The sequence below is a fragment of the Dryobates pubescens genome, chromosome 17 (genome assembly GCF_014839835.1).
Source record: "Dryobates pubescens isolate bDryPub1 chromosome 17, bDryPub1.pri, whole genome shotgun sequence".
NCBI classification, from domain to species: Eukaryota; Metazoa; Chordata; class Aves; order Piciformes; family Picidae; genus Dryobates; species Dryobates pubescens.
This window is the reverse complement of record NC_071628.1, coordinates 20328423-20342155: the sequence shown is the minus strand read 5'-3', so window position 1 is coordinate 20342155 and position 13733 is coordinate 20328423. Positions and strand designations below refer to the sequence as shown.

At 64.2% G+C, this 13733-nt stretch overlaps 2 protein-coding genes and 1 non-coding gene across 3 annotated transcripts; 1 reads left to right on the top strand and 2 right to left on the bottom strand.

The window, feature by feature from the left end:
* Nucleotides 1–1501: 1501 nt before the first annotated feature.
* TERB2 (telomere repeat binding bouquet formation protein 2) lies at nucleotides 1502–8838 on the top strand. The gene is given in 7 exon segments (XM_054169172.1): nucleotides 1502–1565; nucleotides 2900–2981; nucleotides 4063–4208; nucleotides 7191–7252; nucleotides 7649–7832; nucleotides 7835–7933; nucleotides 8642–8838. Coding segments are annotated over 7 exon segments (783 nt in total). The 3' UTR covers nucleotides 8788–8838.
* Nucleotides 8839–9896: 1058 nt separating this feature from the next.
* On the bottom strand, nucleotides 9897–13645 carry RPS17 (ribosomal protein S17). The gene is made up of 5 exons (XM_054168911.1): nucleotides 13581–13645; nucleotides 13101–13252; nucleotides 12265–12370; nucleotides 10848–10913; nucleotides 9897–10387 (listed from the first exon to the last, which is right to left on the bottom strand). Exons 1-5 carry the CDS (start codon nucleotides 13581–13583, stop codon nucleotides 10307–10309), a joined length of 408 nt encoding a protein of 135 aa, XP_054024886.1. The 5' UTR covers nucleotides 13584–13645; the 3' UTR covers nucleotides 9897–10306.
* On the bottom strand, nucleotides 12910–13036 carry LOC128898048 (small nucleolar RNA SNORA71). Its single transcript, XR_008462677.1, has one exon. It is a non-coding gene; the product is annotated as a small nucleolar RNA SNORA71 (small nucleolar RNA).
* Nucleotides 13646–13733: the final 88 nt, after the last annotated feature.

The following is a 13733-nucleotide window of genomic DNA, read 5'->3' as shown; positions in this document are numbered from 1 at the left end:
CCTGCCCCTGGGACAGAGGGAAGGAGCCAGCAGCAGGCAGTGAAGGAGGCCACATTGTGAAGGCTTCAGCTTCACCTTCCTGCAGAAGCTTGAAGGGATTTGTAAGAAGGTGCAGGGCAGTGGTAGGGGTGGAGAGGACAGAAGCCATGGGGCACTGCTGGGCTCTGCCACTGCATTCTCCTGGGCAAGTCAGCCACAGACACCATCTCCTCCACGTCCTCAGCTTGTCCTGTCCCCTCTCCAGAGGTGCCACAAGCCGTGGAGGCTCTCCAGAGAGGCTGAGCATCAGCAGAGCGCAGACACCAGCGCTGCGGTCCCGGGCGCTGGGGACAGCCTCACTGCTGGGGCCGCCCGCAGCTGTTGCGGGGGGAACCGGGAGCCCTCTTGAGGGGCGGCTGTGAGACCCGGGCGGCTAGTACCTGAGCGGCTCGGCCAGGGGCAGACAGCCCTGGGGGCGGCCGTCGGGGAACCGCGCTCCTGGCTGCCCGGCGCCCGCCGCCCCGCACAGCTCCTCAGAGCGCCCCCCGCCGCCGCCCCCCAGCGCCCTCCCGCCGCTGGCCCTCAGCCTCCCGCCGCTGTGCCTCAAAGCTCCTCCCACGGCCCCGCACAGCTCCTCAGAGCGCCCCCCGCCGCCGCCCCCCAGCGCCCTCCCGCCGCTGGCCCTCAGCCTCCCGCCGCTGTGCCTCAGAGCTCCTCCCGCCGCCCCTCACAGCTCCCCAGAGCTCCTCCCACCGCCCCTCACAGCTCCCCAGAGCTCCTCCCACCGCCCCTCACAGCTCCCCAGAGCTCCTCCCACCGCCCCTCACAGCTCCTCAGAGCGCCTCCCACCGCCCCTCACAGCTCCTCAGAGCTCCTCCCACCGCCCCTCACAGCTCCCCAGAGCTCCTCCCACCGCCCCTCACAGCTCCTCAGAGCTCCTCCCACCGCCCCTCACAGCTCCTCACAGTGCCTCCCGCCGCTGTGCCTCAAAGCTCCTCCCACGGCCCCGCACAGCTCCTCAGAGCGCCCCCCGCCGCCGCCCCCCAGCGCCCTCCTGCCGCTGTGCCTCAGAGCTCCTCCCACGGCCCCGCACAGCTCCTCAGAGCGCCCCCCGCCGCCGCCCCCCAGCGCCCTCCTGCCGCTGGCCCTCAGCCTCCCGCCGCTGGCCCTCAGCCTCCCGCCACTGCGCCTCAGAGCTCCTCCCACGGCCCCTCACAGCTCCTCAGAGCTCCTCAGAGCTCCTCCCACGGCCCCGCACAGCTCCTCAGAGCGCCCCCCGCCGCCGCCCCCCGCCGCCGCCCCCCAGCGCCCTCCCGCCGCTGGCCCTCAGCCTCCCGCCGCTGGCCCTCAGCCTCCCGCCACTGCGCCTCAGAGCTCCTCCCGCCGCCCCTCACAGCTCCTCAGAGCACCTCCCGCCGCCCCTCACAGCTCCTCAGAGCTCCTCCCGCCGCTGCGCCTCAGAGCTCCTCCCGCTGCCCCGCTCCGGCTCTCCGCCGCCCCTCAGGGCTCCTTTCCCGTCGCGATGTTCCGGGGCCAGCGAGCCTGGTTCTCACAGAGCGTCAGCCCAGGCCCGCGGGAGCTGTGGGGTGAGGGCGGGGGGGGGTCGCGGCTGCGCCCCGGGCGTGAGCCACAGGCCGTGGGGCGACACACGGCTTCGGTGGGGCAGAGCAGTGGGGCCCAGCCCTGTCAGCCCCGTGGGGCAGAGCAGTGGGGCCCAGCCCTGTCACCCCCGTGGGGCAGAGCAGTGGGGCCCAGCCCTGTCAGCCCCGTGGGGCAGAGCAGTGGGGCCCAGCCCTGTCACCCCCGTGGGGCAGAGCAGTGGGGCCCAGCCCTGTCACCCCCCATGGGGCAGAGCAGTGGGGCCCAGCCCTGTCACCCCCTGTGGGGCAGAGCAGTGGGGCCCAGCCCTGTCACCCCCGTGGGGCAGAGCAGAGCAGTGGGGCCCAGCCCTGTCACCCCCCGTGGGGCAGAGCAGTGGGGCCCAGCCCTGTCACCCCCCATGGGGCAGAGCAGTGGGGGCTCAGCCCTGTCACCCCCGTGGGGCAGGGCAGAGCAGTGGGGCCCAGCCCTGTCACCCCCGTGGGGCAGGGCAGAGCAGTGGGGCTCTGGCCCTGTCACCCCCCATGGGGCAGAGCAGAGCAGTGGGGCCCAGCCCTGTCACCCCCCCGTGGGGCAGAGCAGTGGGGCTCAGCGCTGTCACCCCCTGTGGGGCAGAGCAGTGGGGCCCAGCCCTGTCAGCCCCGTGGGGCAGAGCAGTGGGGCCCAGCCCTGTCACCCCCCGTGGGGCAGAGCAGTGGGGCCCAGCCCTGTCAGCCCCGTGGGGCAGAGCAGTGGGGCCCAGCCCTGTCACCCCCCGTGGGGCAGAGCAGTGGGGCCCAGCCCTGTCAGCCCCGTGGGGCAGAGCAGTGGGGCCCAGCCCTGTCACCCCCCGTGGGGCAGAGCAGTGGGGCCCAGCCCTGTCACCCCCCGTGGGCCAGAGCAGTGGGGCCCAGCCCTGTCACCCCCCGTGGGGCAGGGCAGAGCAGTGGGGGCCCAGCCCTGTCACCCCCCGTGGGGCAGGGCAGAGCAGTGGGGGCCCAGCCCTGTCACCCCTTGTGGGGCAGAGCAGAGCAGTGGGGCCCAGCCCTGTCACCCCCCGTGGGGCAGAGCAGTGGGGCCCAGCCCTGTCACCCCCCGTGGGGCAGGGCAGAGCTGATGCCCCCCACAGGGTCCCCCGTGCTGGGGCAGGCCATAGTGTCCCCACAGCCCAGCAGAGTCTGCAGTGGGGCAGTCAGACTCAGAGCCGTGGGAGGGCCCCACCAGGGCTCCCGCTTCGGGGGCCCCACGACCAGCCCCTGGGCATCTGTCCCACCCAGGGCCACCCTGAGGCGGGGACCCCTTGGGGCACTGACCTTGCTCCCGACCCTGCTCTCGCCCGCAGCGGCCGGCGGCGGGGCGCTCGCCCCCTGGCGCGATGCCGACTACCTCTTCAGCAGCGACGCTGCCCACCCGGACACCCGCAGGTGGGCTCTGCCCCCCGCCCTGCCCCCGCGCCCTGGCACCTCCGTGCTGGCAGCAGCTGCCCTGCAGGGAGGGACCTGTGGCCGTGGTTCGTGCTCAGGTGGAGCCCTCTCGATGTGATGTCTGTGGGGATCAGCGAAGGCACAAAGTTTGGCTGTGTTTAACGGAGGCTGACAGCATTCAGAGGTCTGGGGGATGTTTTCGAGGCGCCTGCTGCAGCTGTGCTGGAGCTCTGCTGCCTCGTGGGGGGCTGAGAACTCACACCAGTGCTTGTGTTAGAAACAGGGCGGCCAGCAGGGACAGGAGGTGACCACCCCTTGTGCTCAGCACTGCTGAGGCCACACCTCCAGTGCTGTGTCCAGCTCTGGGCTCCTCACTCCAGGAGGGACACTGAGGAGCTGGAGTAGGTCCAGGGCAGGGCAGTGAGGCTGGAGCAGGGCCTGGGCTAGAGGAGGGGCTGAGGGAGCTGGGGGTGTTCAGCCTAGAGAGGAGGAGGCTGAGGGAGACCTCGCTGCTCTCTGCAGCTCCCTGCAGGGAGGTTGGACTGAGGAGGGGACAGCCTCTGCTCCTTGGTGGCAAGGAACAGGAGCAGAGGAGAGGGCTCCAAGCTGCCCCAGGGCAGGCTCAGGCTGGAGCTCAGGGAACATTTCCCCCCTGCAGGGGCTCTCAGCCATCGGCAGAGGCTGCCCAGGGCAGTGCTGCAGCCCCCACCCCTGGGGGTGTTCCAGCAGCTGTGGAGCTGGTGCTCAGGGCTATGGTTTGGGGGTGACCCTGCAGTGCTGGGTGGACTGGATGGGCTTGGAGGTCTCTTCCAATCAGCTGTATTCTGTGATTCTGATGCTGTAAATGGGAGCTGGATGAAGCAGTTAGAGGCTGTGGATCCCAGCCATGGGTTAGGCTGTGGCTTAGCTTGGATGTGAACTCAAGGTCAAAGTTGAAGGGGCCCTGAGCAACCTAATCTAGTGGGAGATGTCTCTGCTCACTGCAGGGTAGGGCTGGAGAAGATGGCCTGTGAAGTGCCTTGGGTTTGAGGGTGTTTGTCCAGGTGTCCTTTTGGGAACCAGCTGTCTGCTTCTCTTGCAGAATTCACGAGAGCCTGGATTACCTGGAGGGCAGAGCCACCATCTTCCACTCCAGGTACCTCTCAGCAGGGGGGAGCACCAGCCTGGGAGCCAAGCTGTCTGTGGTGCTGGGCCACTTTGTCCTGCCACCTGCCTGCATGCAAGAAGGTTAGGGGGTGGGGGGGGAAACAACCCCAAACATCAGGGGTTTGCTTCCCTGGGATTTCCACCATGAGAGCAGCCTCTTGGGGGTGCAAACCAGAACCTCCTGTGACTTCTGCTCTAGGTGCAGTCACAGAATGGGTGGGGTGGGAAAGGACCTTTAAAGGTCATCCAGCCCAACCCCCCTGCAGCCAGCAGGGACAGCCCCAACCAGGGCAGGTTGCTCACAGCCCCAGCCAACCTGACCTGCAGTGGTGCCAGCCATGGGGCAGCTCCCAGCTCTCTGGGCAGCCTGGGGTAGGCTCTCAGCACCCTCAGTGTCAAACATTTCTCCCTTCTCTCCAGTCTGAGTCTCCCTCTTGCAGTTCAAACCCTTGTCTTGTCAACACAGGCCCTGCTCAAAGTCTCTCCCCAGCTCTCTGGTCATCCTTGAAGCCCTTAAAGGCCACCAGAAGGTCTCCCTGGAGCCTTCTCCAGGCTGAACCACCTCAACTCCCAGCCTGGCCTCACAGCTTCCAGCCTTGCCAGCACTCCTGTGGCCTCCTCTGGCCCTGCTCCACCAGGTCCCTGTGTGTGCTGAGGGCTCCAGAGCTGCCCCAGCACTGCAGGGAGGTCTCAACAGAGCACAGCAGAGAGGCAGAATCCCCTCCCTGCCCCTGCTGCCCAGGGTGCTGGGGACCAGCCCAGGGCAGTGCTCGATGCCAGCTTATGCCCAGCTTTGCACCCCCAAGTCCTTGTCCTCAGAGCCACTTTCCAGCCCTTCAGCCCCAGCCTGTGCTGATAACCAGGGGCTGGCCAGACCCAGGTGCAGGATTTGGCCTTGTTGAACCTCATCTGGTCCCACTTGTCCCCATCCCTCAGGCATGTCACACCTGCTCCACTCAGCTTGGTGGCAGCTGCATACCTGCCACTGCTGCACTCAGTCCCTCTGTCCATGTCCCTCACAAAGATGGTCCCAGGATGGACCCCTGAGAGACACCACTCATCACTGGTCTCACTCAGAGCCCAGGGAGCAGGATCCTTGAGGGGCTCCTGAGCACCTTGGCTAGTCCCTGTGAGGGGCAGGAGGTGGCTGTTACATGGTGTCCACAGCTGAGATTCTCATGGTGTGCACAGAATCACAGAAGTATTAAGGTTGGAAAGGACTTCAATGATCAGCCAGTGCCAACCCCCTGCCATGGGCAGGGACACCTCACACCACAGCAGGCTGCTCACAGCCACATCCAGCCTGGCCTTCAACACCTCCAGGGATGTGTCTTCCACCACCTCCCTGGGCAACCTGTGCCAGACTCTCACCACCCTCATGGGCAACAACTTCCTAACATCCAATCTCAATCTCCCCACTTCTAGTGCTGCTCCATCCCACCCAGTCCTATCCCCCCCTGACACCCCAGAGCAGAGGGGCAGGATCCTCTCCCTCCACCTCTGGCAATGGGCACTGGCAGCCCAGAAGGCCAAGGGCAGCTCAGCTGCTGACACATCCTCCTAGCTGCCCTGAGGATCTTAAATTCTATTGCTTCATGGTCACTGCAGCCAAGGTTATTCCTGAGCCTCACATCGGTGCCCACCCCTTCCCTGTTGGTGAACACAAGGTCCAGCATAGCCTTTTCTCCTTGGTTCCTCTGCCATTTGGAGGAGGAAGTTGTCACCTATGCATTCCAGGAGCATCCTGGCATGCTGGTACCTGGCTGTGTTGTCCCTCCAGCAGATGCCAGGGTGGTTGAAATCCCCCATGAGGAGCAGGGCCTGAGACTGTGAAGCCACTTCTCTTTGCCTGTGGAGTGCCTCATCTGCTTGGTTCTGCTGGTCAGGTGGCCTGCAGCAGACCCCTACAGTCACATCACCTTCCCCTGGCTTCTCCTGAATCTTCACCCACCTGCTCTCCACCAGCTCATCATCCTTGCCCAGGTGGAGCTCCACTGACTCCAGCTGGTCACTGATGTAGAGAGCAACACCTCCTCCCCTCCTGCCCTGCCTGTCCTTCCTAAAGAGCTTGCACTCATCCATGCCTACCTTCCAGTCATGGGAATCATCCCACCAAGTGTCAGGAACAGCCTCTATGTCATAGCATTCCAGCAGCACAGTGCCCTTCATTCATCCTGTTTGTTGCCCAGGCTGTGTGCATTGGCACAGAGGCTCTTCAGCTGTGCTGGCAGTGCCACCCTCTGAGGTGAATCCCCCTTGATTCCCCTGGGGTGTCCCAGTGCTTCGTCCTTGGCTTGCCTCAGGGCAGCAAGTGGAGAGCCCTTTCTAGCATCCATCCCTCTGCCTCTGGGGAGCTGCCCCAATGCTTGTCTCAGGCAAGCATGAGATTAACAACCCCTCCCCACTTCCAGTCTGGTTCAAAGCCCTATCAATGAGCCCTGCCAACTCCTGCCCTAGGGTCCTTTGTCCCCTCTGGGCCAGGTGCATCCCATTGGTTGCCTGCAGCTCTGGTGCCCTCTAACCTGTGCTGTGGTCTTAAAATCCAACCCCCTGTTGATGACTCCAGTCCTGGAGCCATGAATTGACCTCTTGGCTCTTCCTGAAGGTTCCCTTGACCATCACCATCACCAGCAGTGGGTAATAGGCTGAAGGCCTCACAAGGGTGGGAAGTTTACCTATGACATCCTTCACCCATGCCCCAGGGAGCCAGCAGAGCTCTCTATGGAATGGGTTGGGTCTGCATCTTGGGCCCTCTGCTCCCCTCAGCAGGGAGTCTCCTACAACAGTGACCCTTCCCTTTGGCTTCCAGGGGCACTGCTTATGGCTGGCCTGGGGTGGGCTGGCCTTGGTGGTACCTCTGGCCTTCATGAGCCCCTGTCCCTGCTCACAACCAGCTCCTCCTGCACAGCCTCATACCTGTTCTGTGAGGGCACTGTGGGTGCTGTGCTTCCCAAAGGAGGCACACAGCTGATGCTGGTCTCATGGGGTCCACAGCTGATGCAGTTCTCATGGTGTCCACAGCTGCTGCTGTTCTGATGTGGTTTCTCCTGTTGCTGTTGGCAGAAATCAGGAGGAGAATTGGTCGCTTCGTTTGGGAGCAGGCGGAGGAGTCCCACACGGGAGAGGTAAGAGCAGTTCCCCCTGTGGCAGGTGGAGCTTAATAACTCCTGGCTGCAAGGACTGCTGGGGGCCTGGCTTTCATCCCAGAACCTCTTCCCGAGCACAGGGCCAAGTCTTGTTCTCACTGTGCCCTCTCCCCTTTCACTCCCTCCTGAGGAGCTCTGAGCTCTGCCTTTCCCAGGCATCTCCTTCCCTGAGTAGCTCTGGGGCACTCTCTGCTCTCCTCTCAGAGCAGCTTCTGGCTGCTCTGGAAGCGAAAATGGGATGAGATTTGAAATTGTCTTCTCCATTAAGCTTGAAACCAAGAATCCTAACCCCAGCCCCTCCCTCGGGCCCCATCTCTGCTGCTCTGCGGGGCTCCTGAGCGCAGTTTTACCTCAGCCTTGCACTGATCCTCGCAGCCCAGCGACACCCTGAGGGCGAAACCGGAAGCGGTGGGGAGAGGCTCCGAGGAAGAGGCTGAGGAAGGTGTGCGAGACCCGGCCGAGAGGTACCTCCCTGTCCTGTGTGCTGGGCTTTGGATGTGGTCCCTGCATTTCAGGCGATCCCCAAGGCACAGGCGAAAGATACAGATTGTTCCTCCCCCCGATGCAGCAGTGAGGAGGAAAATGGCTCCGGGACACCTTCCCAGGAGGAATTCCTGTGCCGTGCCCTGCAGGAGTACCCCATGAACAACATGGTGACAGGTACTGTCCTGTGCACGAGGTCTGGGGTGGAAACCAGGCCTGGCACACGGGGGGGAGCAGGAACCCCTCCGTGTGCCCCTTGCTCCCTCCTGGTGCTGAAGGCAGCAAGAATGCTGAGGGCAGGGCAGGAATTGCTGCTTTCCCCTCCACATGTGGCTTGCACAGATTCACAGACTGGGTTGGGTTGGAAGGGACCCCAGAGCTCAGCCAGCTCCAGCCCCTGCCATGGGCAGGGACACCTCCCACCAGCACAGGCTGCTCAGGGCCTCATCCAGCCTGGCCTGAAACACCTCCAGGCAGGAGGCAGCCACAGCCTCCCTGGGCAACTTGTGCTAGTGTCTCCCCAGCCTCACTCACAACAATTTCTTCCTCCTCTCCACTCTCAGTCTCCCCTCTCCCAGCTCAAAGCCATTGGCCCTCAGCCTGTCCCTCCCAGCCCTTATCCAGAGTCCCTTCTGGGCTCCCACAGGATCCTGTGGGAGGGCAGCTCCCCTGTGGTTCTGTGGAAGAGATCCAATGGTTGTGTGGGAGGAGAGCTCCCATGGTTCTATGGAAGAGATCTGATGTTTCTGTGGAAGAGATCCTGTGGTTCTGTGTGAGCAGAGATCCTGTGGGTTTGTGGGAAGAGAGATCCTGTGGGTCTGTAGGAGCAGAGCTCCCGCGGGTCTGTGGGAGGAGATCTCATCCCCGCGTGTTTCCCCCACTCAGGCTATGCCTCCGCTCGGGACCTGAAGCAGTACAGGGGAGAGCTCCGCGATTTCACGCCCGGCTCCTCGGGCTACGCCGCCTACTTCGTCCGGAAGGAAATCAACCTCTGCTGTGACGGCAAGGGCAGGACCAAGAGACGACGTTAAGCGAGGGGGGGTTCTTGGCATCGAGCAGGAGCCGCCAGAGGGCTCCTGGTGGCGCTGGGGACGCCCGCGCCTCGGCAGTTGTTTCCCCACTCGCTCCTTGTTCCGCTGTGTTTGGGTTAAATAGTGAAGAGCTCGGCAGCTCTGAGCTGCGAGCTCTGAGTTAGGTCCCCGTGGTGGGTTGGGAGATCATCCTGGTTTGGCTCTTCCGACGGCGTTCGGATTCTGTTTGCAGGCCTGGCCACGCTTTCCCCTGGGCCCTTTCTTCTCTAAGCAACTCGTTAAATTTCACAGCAAACCTAAACAGAGGAATCTCTCCCCAAAACAGAGCCTTGCCTGTGTCATTCCGACCGGGGCGTTCCAGACGTGGCTGTGAGCTTGCAGGGATACACTCGCAGGGAGGCAGCACCCCACAGCCACCCGTGGGATGGGCTCACTGCTGGGACCCTCCCGGGAGAAGCGCCGGATGGGCGGGGACTGGGACGAGCAGGAAGGGCTGAGAGTGGGACAGGCAGGGGCTGGGGGGAGCAGGAAGGGCTGAGAGTGGGACAGGCAGGGGCTGGGGGGAGCAGGAAGGGCTGAGAGTGGGACAGGCAGGGGCTGGGGGGAGCAGGAAGGGCTGAGAGTGGGACAGGCAGGGGCTGGGGGGAGCAGGAAGGGCTGAGTGGGACAGGCAGGGGCTGGGGGGAGCAGGAAGGGCTGAGACTGGGACAGGCAGGGGCTGGGGGGAGCAGGAAGGGCTGAGACTGGGACAGGCAGGGGCTGGGGGGAGCAGGAAGGGCTGAGTGGGACAGGCAGGGGCTGGGACAAGATCTCCTGGGCACACAGGGAAGCTTGGTGGCTTTGCAGAGGTTTTGGGGCAGGGTCCCAGGCTTGCCCCAGGACCTGGGTGTCTCCCTTGCTTCCAAGCAGAGGACAGGAGCTGCAGGGGGGTGTGCCCAGGGGAGCTGCTGAGTGGAGCATCTTGCTGTGGGAATTATCCAGGGCAGCTTCTACCCCAGCTGCAGGGCTCTCCCCAGCCTGGCTCCCTCCCTCACATGAAGCCAAGCACCACCAAGGCCTTTTCCTTTCATCTGAGCACTCCCAAAGTGACTTAGCAGTGACCACCAGGGTGACAAAAAGCATCCTTTATTCTGGCACAGCTGGTGACTCCCTGGCCTCCATTCGCAGGAGGCACAGGCAAGCCTGGGAGGCACCGAGGCTGAGGAGCTCCACCAAGCTCCGAGAAGCCACCACAGCCACCATGGCCTCCTCCTCCTCCCACCACCCCAGGGACACCCTGTGGAAGAGCAGCTTTGCACCTCACCCCCCAACAGCCAGCCAAGCCCCCAGCCAGAGGCTGGTGCACACGAAGGCCTCAGGTCCTCCTCACCCTCTGCAGCCTCCCAGACACGCGGCTGGGACGCGGTGTCCCCAGGTACCAGCCCTCCCTCCTGCTCCCTGGGGACGCAGGTGCCAAAGACCAGCCAGGCCCAGATGGTTTCCCCACGTTTATTGGAAAAGTGACAGAGAAGAGACCGGCTCAGAGCGCTCCTCGGGGGGTCTTGAAGTTCATCCCCACCGTGGGCTGCGTCACCTGCAGGTTGGACAGGCTGCCGAAATCCTGGGAGGAAGCAGAGGTTTGGGATTGGGATCAGGATCGCTTGGCTGCCCCAGCCGCGGCAGGGAGCGGCGGCAGGCAGCGGCAGGCAGCGGCAGGCAGCGCCGCGCGCCGGGGGAGGATTGTGCAGAGAAGGGGAGATGACCACCCTGGCTCCAGCAGAGATCTGCTGGGTGAGGCCACATTCTCCTCCCCTGCTGAGAGCCAGCCTGGCTCCTGCCTCTTGGCTCAGCACCCATGGGTGCTGTGTGAAGGGGTGGCAAGGGGCACACCCACTCCAGCGGGGTCTGGGCATGCCGCCCGTCCCTGCCCTCTCGAGAGCCACAGGGAAGTGTTCCACCTGCAGGTCTCAGGGTGGAGGGACCCCCACCGTGTGTCCAGAGCCTCGAAGCCTTCAGCCACCACCATCAAACCCCTCAGGGCAGCAGTGCTGGGGACACGTCACCAGCTTGGGGCCACTCACCAAGAGCTTCAGCATTTCCTTGGTGTCTGGGTCCACTTCAATGATCTCCTGGTCCAGGGCAGAGACCTGGGGACAGAGGAGGGAGATGTGGTTTGGCAAGTCCCCTGCTGCCACCAAGGCATCTCCATGCACCCACTCTGGTCCCTTCCCACCGCCCGCTGCGGGGAAGGGCTCCAGCGAGAGAGTGAACCAGGAGGACCCCGAGGGCATCCAGCTCTCCTGCCAGACCACCATGAGGCCACCTGGCAGCAGAGCAGCCCTGCACAGGGAGAGGATGTGGATTTCCGAGTCTTTGGAAGCCCAAGGCCTGACCACCTCCACACCAAGGCTGCTGAGGAGCTGGCAGCCAGCAGCAAGGCTCATGCTTGTCCTGGGAGTCCCCAGGGCTGGAGCCCCACAGCCATGCCAAGTGACCTGGGGCTGTCCCACCCCCAGGACCTGAGCTCTTCTGCTCTTAATGGCAGAGCAACCTCCTTCAACCTTCTCTGGACCCCAGACCTCCACCACCACCTGCTTCCTTCCCCACCAGTAATGCAGGTTCAGCTGAAGGTGCACAGACAGCCACAGCAGGAATGTCCTTCCCTGCCTGGGATCCCTCCAGGGGTCACCTCTCCCAGCAGCATTCCCACACTTAGCTGGGAGGTTGCCACACAAATTCTAGGGACAGTCACCCTGTATGGCTCCTCCAGGCCTCCACCACCAGCTGTGGAGGTCGGCACTGGGCCAACATCTGGAGAGATGAAGCATCCATGAGAGGTCTGCATGGAGCTGCCGGTGGAGCCAGGAGTTCAGCCGAGCGCCTGTGCAGAGCCAGGTCACCTCACCCTGAGGGCACCGAAAGCAGGGAGGGTGCTCCCCAGGCAGATCTCCAAGCAGTGGGGACAGCAGCAGCCTGCCCCAGCTGCCAGGACAAGTCCCTCCCAGATCATTGCTGAAGGTTATTTTCTTCCCCATTTCAAGTTAGGAATAGAATCATAGAATCAATAAGGTTGGAGAAGACCTCAGAGGTTATCGAGTCCAAGCTGTCACCCAGCACCTCCTGACAACTAAACCATGGCTCCAAGGGCCACATCCAAGCCTCTTCTGAACACCTGGGAGACCAAGGACGGGTCACCTGCCAACTGGCAGCAGAGGCAAGGTGCAGAAAGTCACCTGCCCTGCCCACCCCAGGCAGCAGCTTTGGAGGGAGCAGCCCAAAATGAAGCCACAACTGTCCTGAGCTTCAGCTTGACCCAAACCCTCCTCTCATCTCCTCCTTGGCCTAAACCCTCCTGAGCTCCTCCCTGGCCCAAAGCCTCCTCAGCCATCCTCACTGAAGTTGTGCTCTGAAGAAATCTGGGGCCACTGATGAAGATGACACCTCCAGGTGAGAGACAGAGAGGCCACAGCAGGCACTCGAGCGCAGCTAGAGCCTCACCTCGGGGACGTAGTTGTCTCTCCTCTCCCTCTCCTCCTCCTGCAGTTTAATGGAGATGCCTCGGACAGGTCCCCTCTGAATCCGCTTCATCAGGTGGGTGACATACCTGCAAGGGACACACAGGACCACCCAGGGCTTCCTCACGCTCCCACAGCCCACCTCTGTCTTCTCCATCCACCCTTCTGCTCCCGAAATTGTGCCACTCTGAGGAAACAGAGTCCCCCCCCGACCTCAATGCAACCCTGTCACTGTCCTACCACCAGCTCCAGCACGGTCCCACCACCGACCCTGGTGGCACTGTCCCACCACCAAACCAGTCCCACTACCAGTCCTGGCATCATCCCACCCCTGACTCCAGTGGTGCTGCTCTGCCTTGTCAAGTTATTCTACACCGGCCCCAGCACGGTCCCACCACTGACCTGGGTGCTGCTGTCCCACTGTCAGCCCTGGCAGTGTCCCACCAGCGGACCCTAACATTCTTGTCCCACCCAGCCACCTTGGGCCACCTGGCATCATCCCACCACCAACCCCAGCGCTGTCCCACTGCCGAGCCCAGCGGCGCCGTCGCAGAAGCAGCCCTCTCATCATCATCCCACGGCCCCATCACCACCCCACCACCTCCGGGGTACGTCAGAGACGGCCAAGTGTCCGACAGCAACAGGGTCTGGAGGGCAGGGGGATCCCCGCAGACACGGGAAAGCTCTCGCATTCCTCTCCCTGCACTATCGATGACCCGGCCACACCCAGGCCGCCGTCACTTTCGAATGCAGGTTCCGGCGCGACCGACACCCCCACCCCCCACCCCCGAGCGGCCGGGACCCCGCCACGGGGCTCACCCTGCGATCTTGTTGCGCAGCTTCTTGCTGGGGATGATGGCGATCTCCTCGCACACTCGCTTGTTGGTGTGGAAGTCATTGCCCAGGCGGGTGTAGTACTTCTCGATGATCACCCGCGCCGCCTTCTTCACCGTCTTCGTTCGCACGCGTCCCTGCGCGGGGCGGAGGGGCAGGAAACGCTGCGGTCAGGCCCCGGCCGAGCCCGCGGCAACCGAGGCCTGGCTTCCCCGGCCGAGCCCGCGGCAACCGAGGCCTGGCTTCCCTCGGCAACGCGCCCCAGCCCGGTCAGCCCCCCCTACCCCCCGGCCCGGTCCCCCCGGCCCAGCGCTCCGTCGTAAGGGCTTGCCGTGGCCCGGCTCCCGCACCAAGCCCTCGCCTTGCTCCCGCCCGCTGCCCGCAGCCGCTCATCGCCCCGGGCGGAGCGGCCCCGACGGCGGATGGCGGTGGATGGCGGCGGTGACGGACGCGGCCCCCTCTCACCATGTCGGCGGCGGCCGCGGCAAGAGAGCAAAGGATGTCGGGAGGCGCGCGGGGCCACCGGAAGCCCTCCGCGCCCACAGCGCCCCCAAGCGGCTCGGAGGACGTCTGCAGCCTTTCGGGCCGGGGGCCGGGGCGGGGGGCTCCGCCAGGACC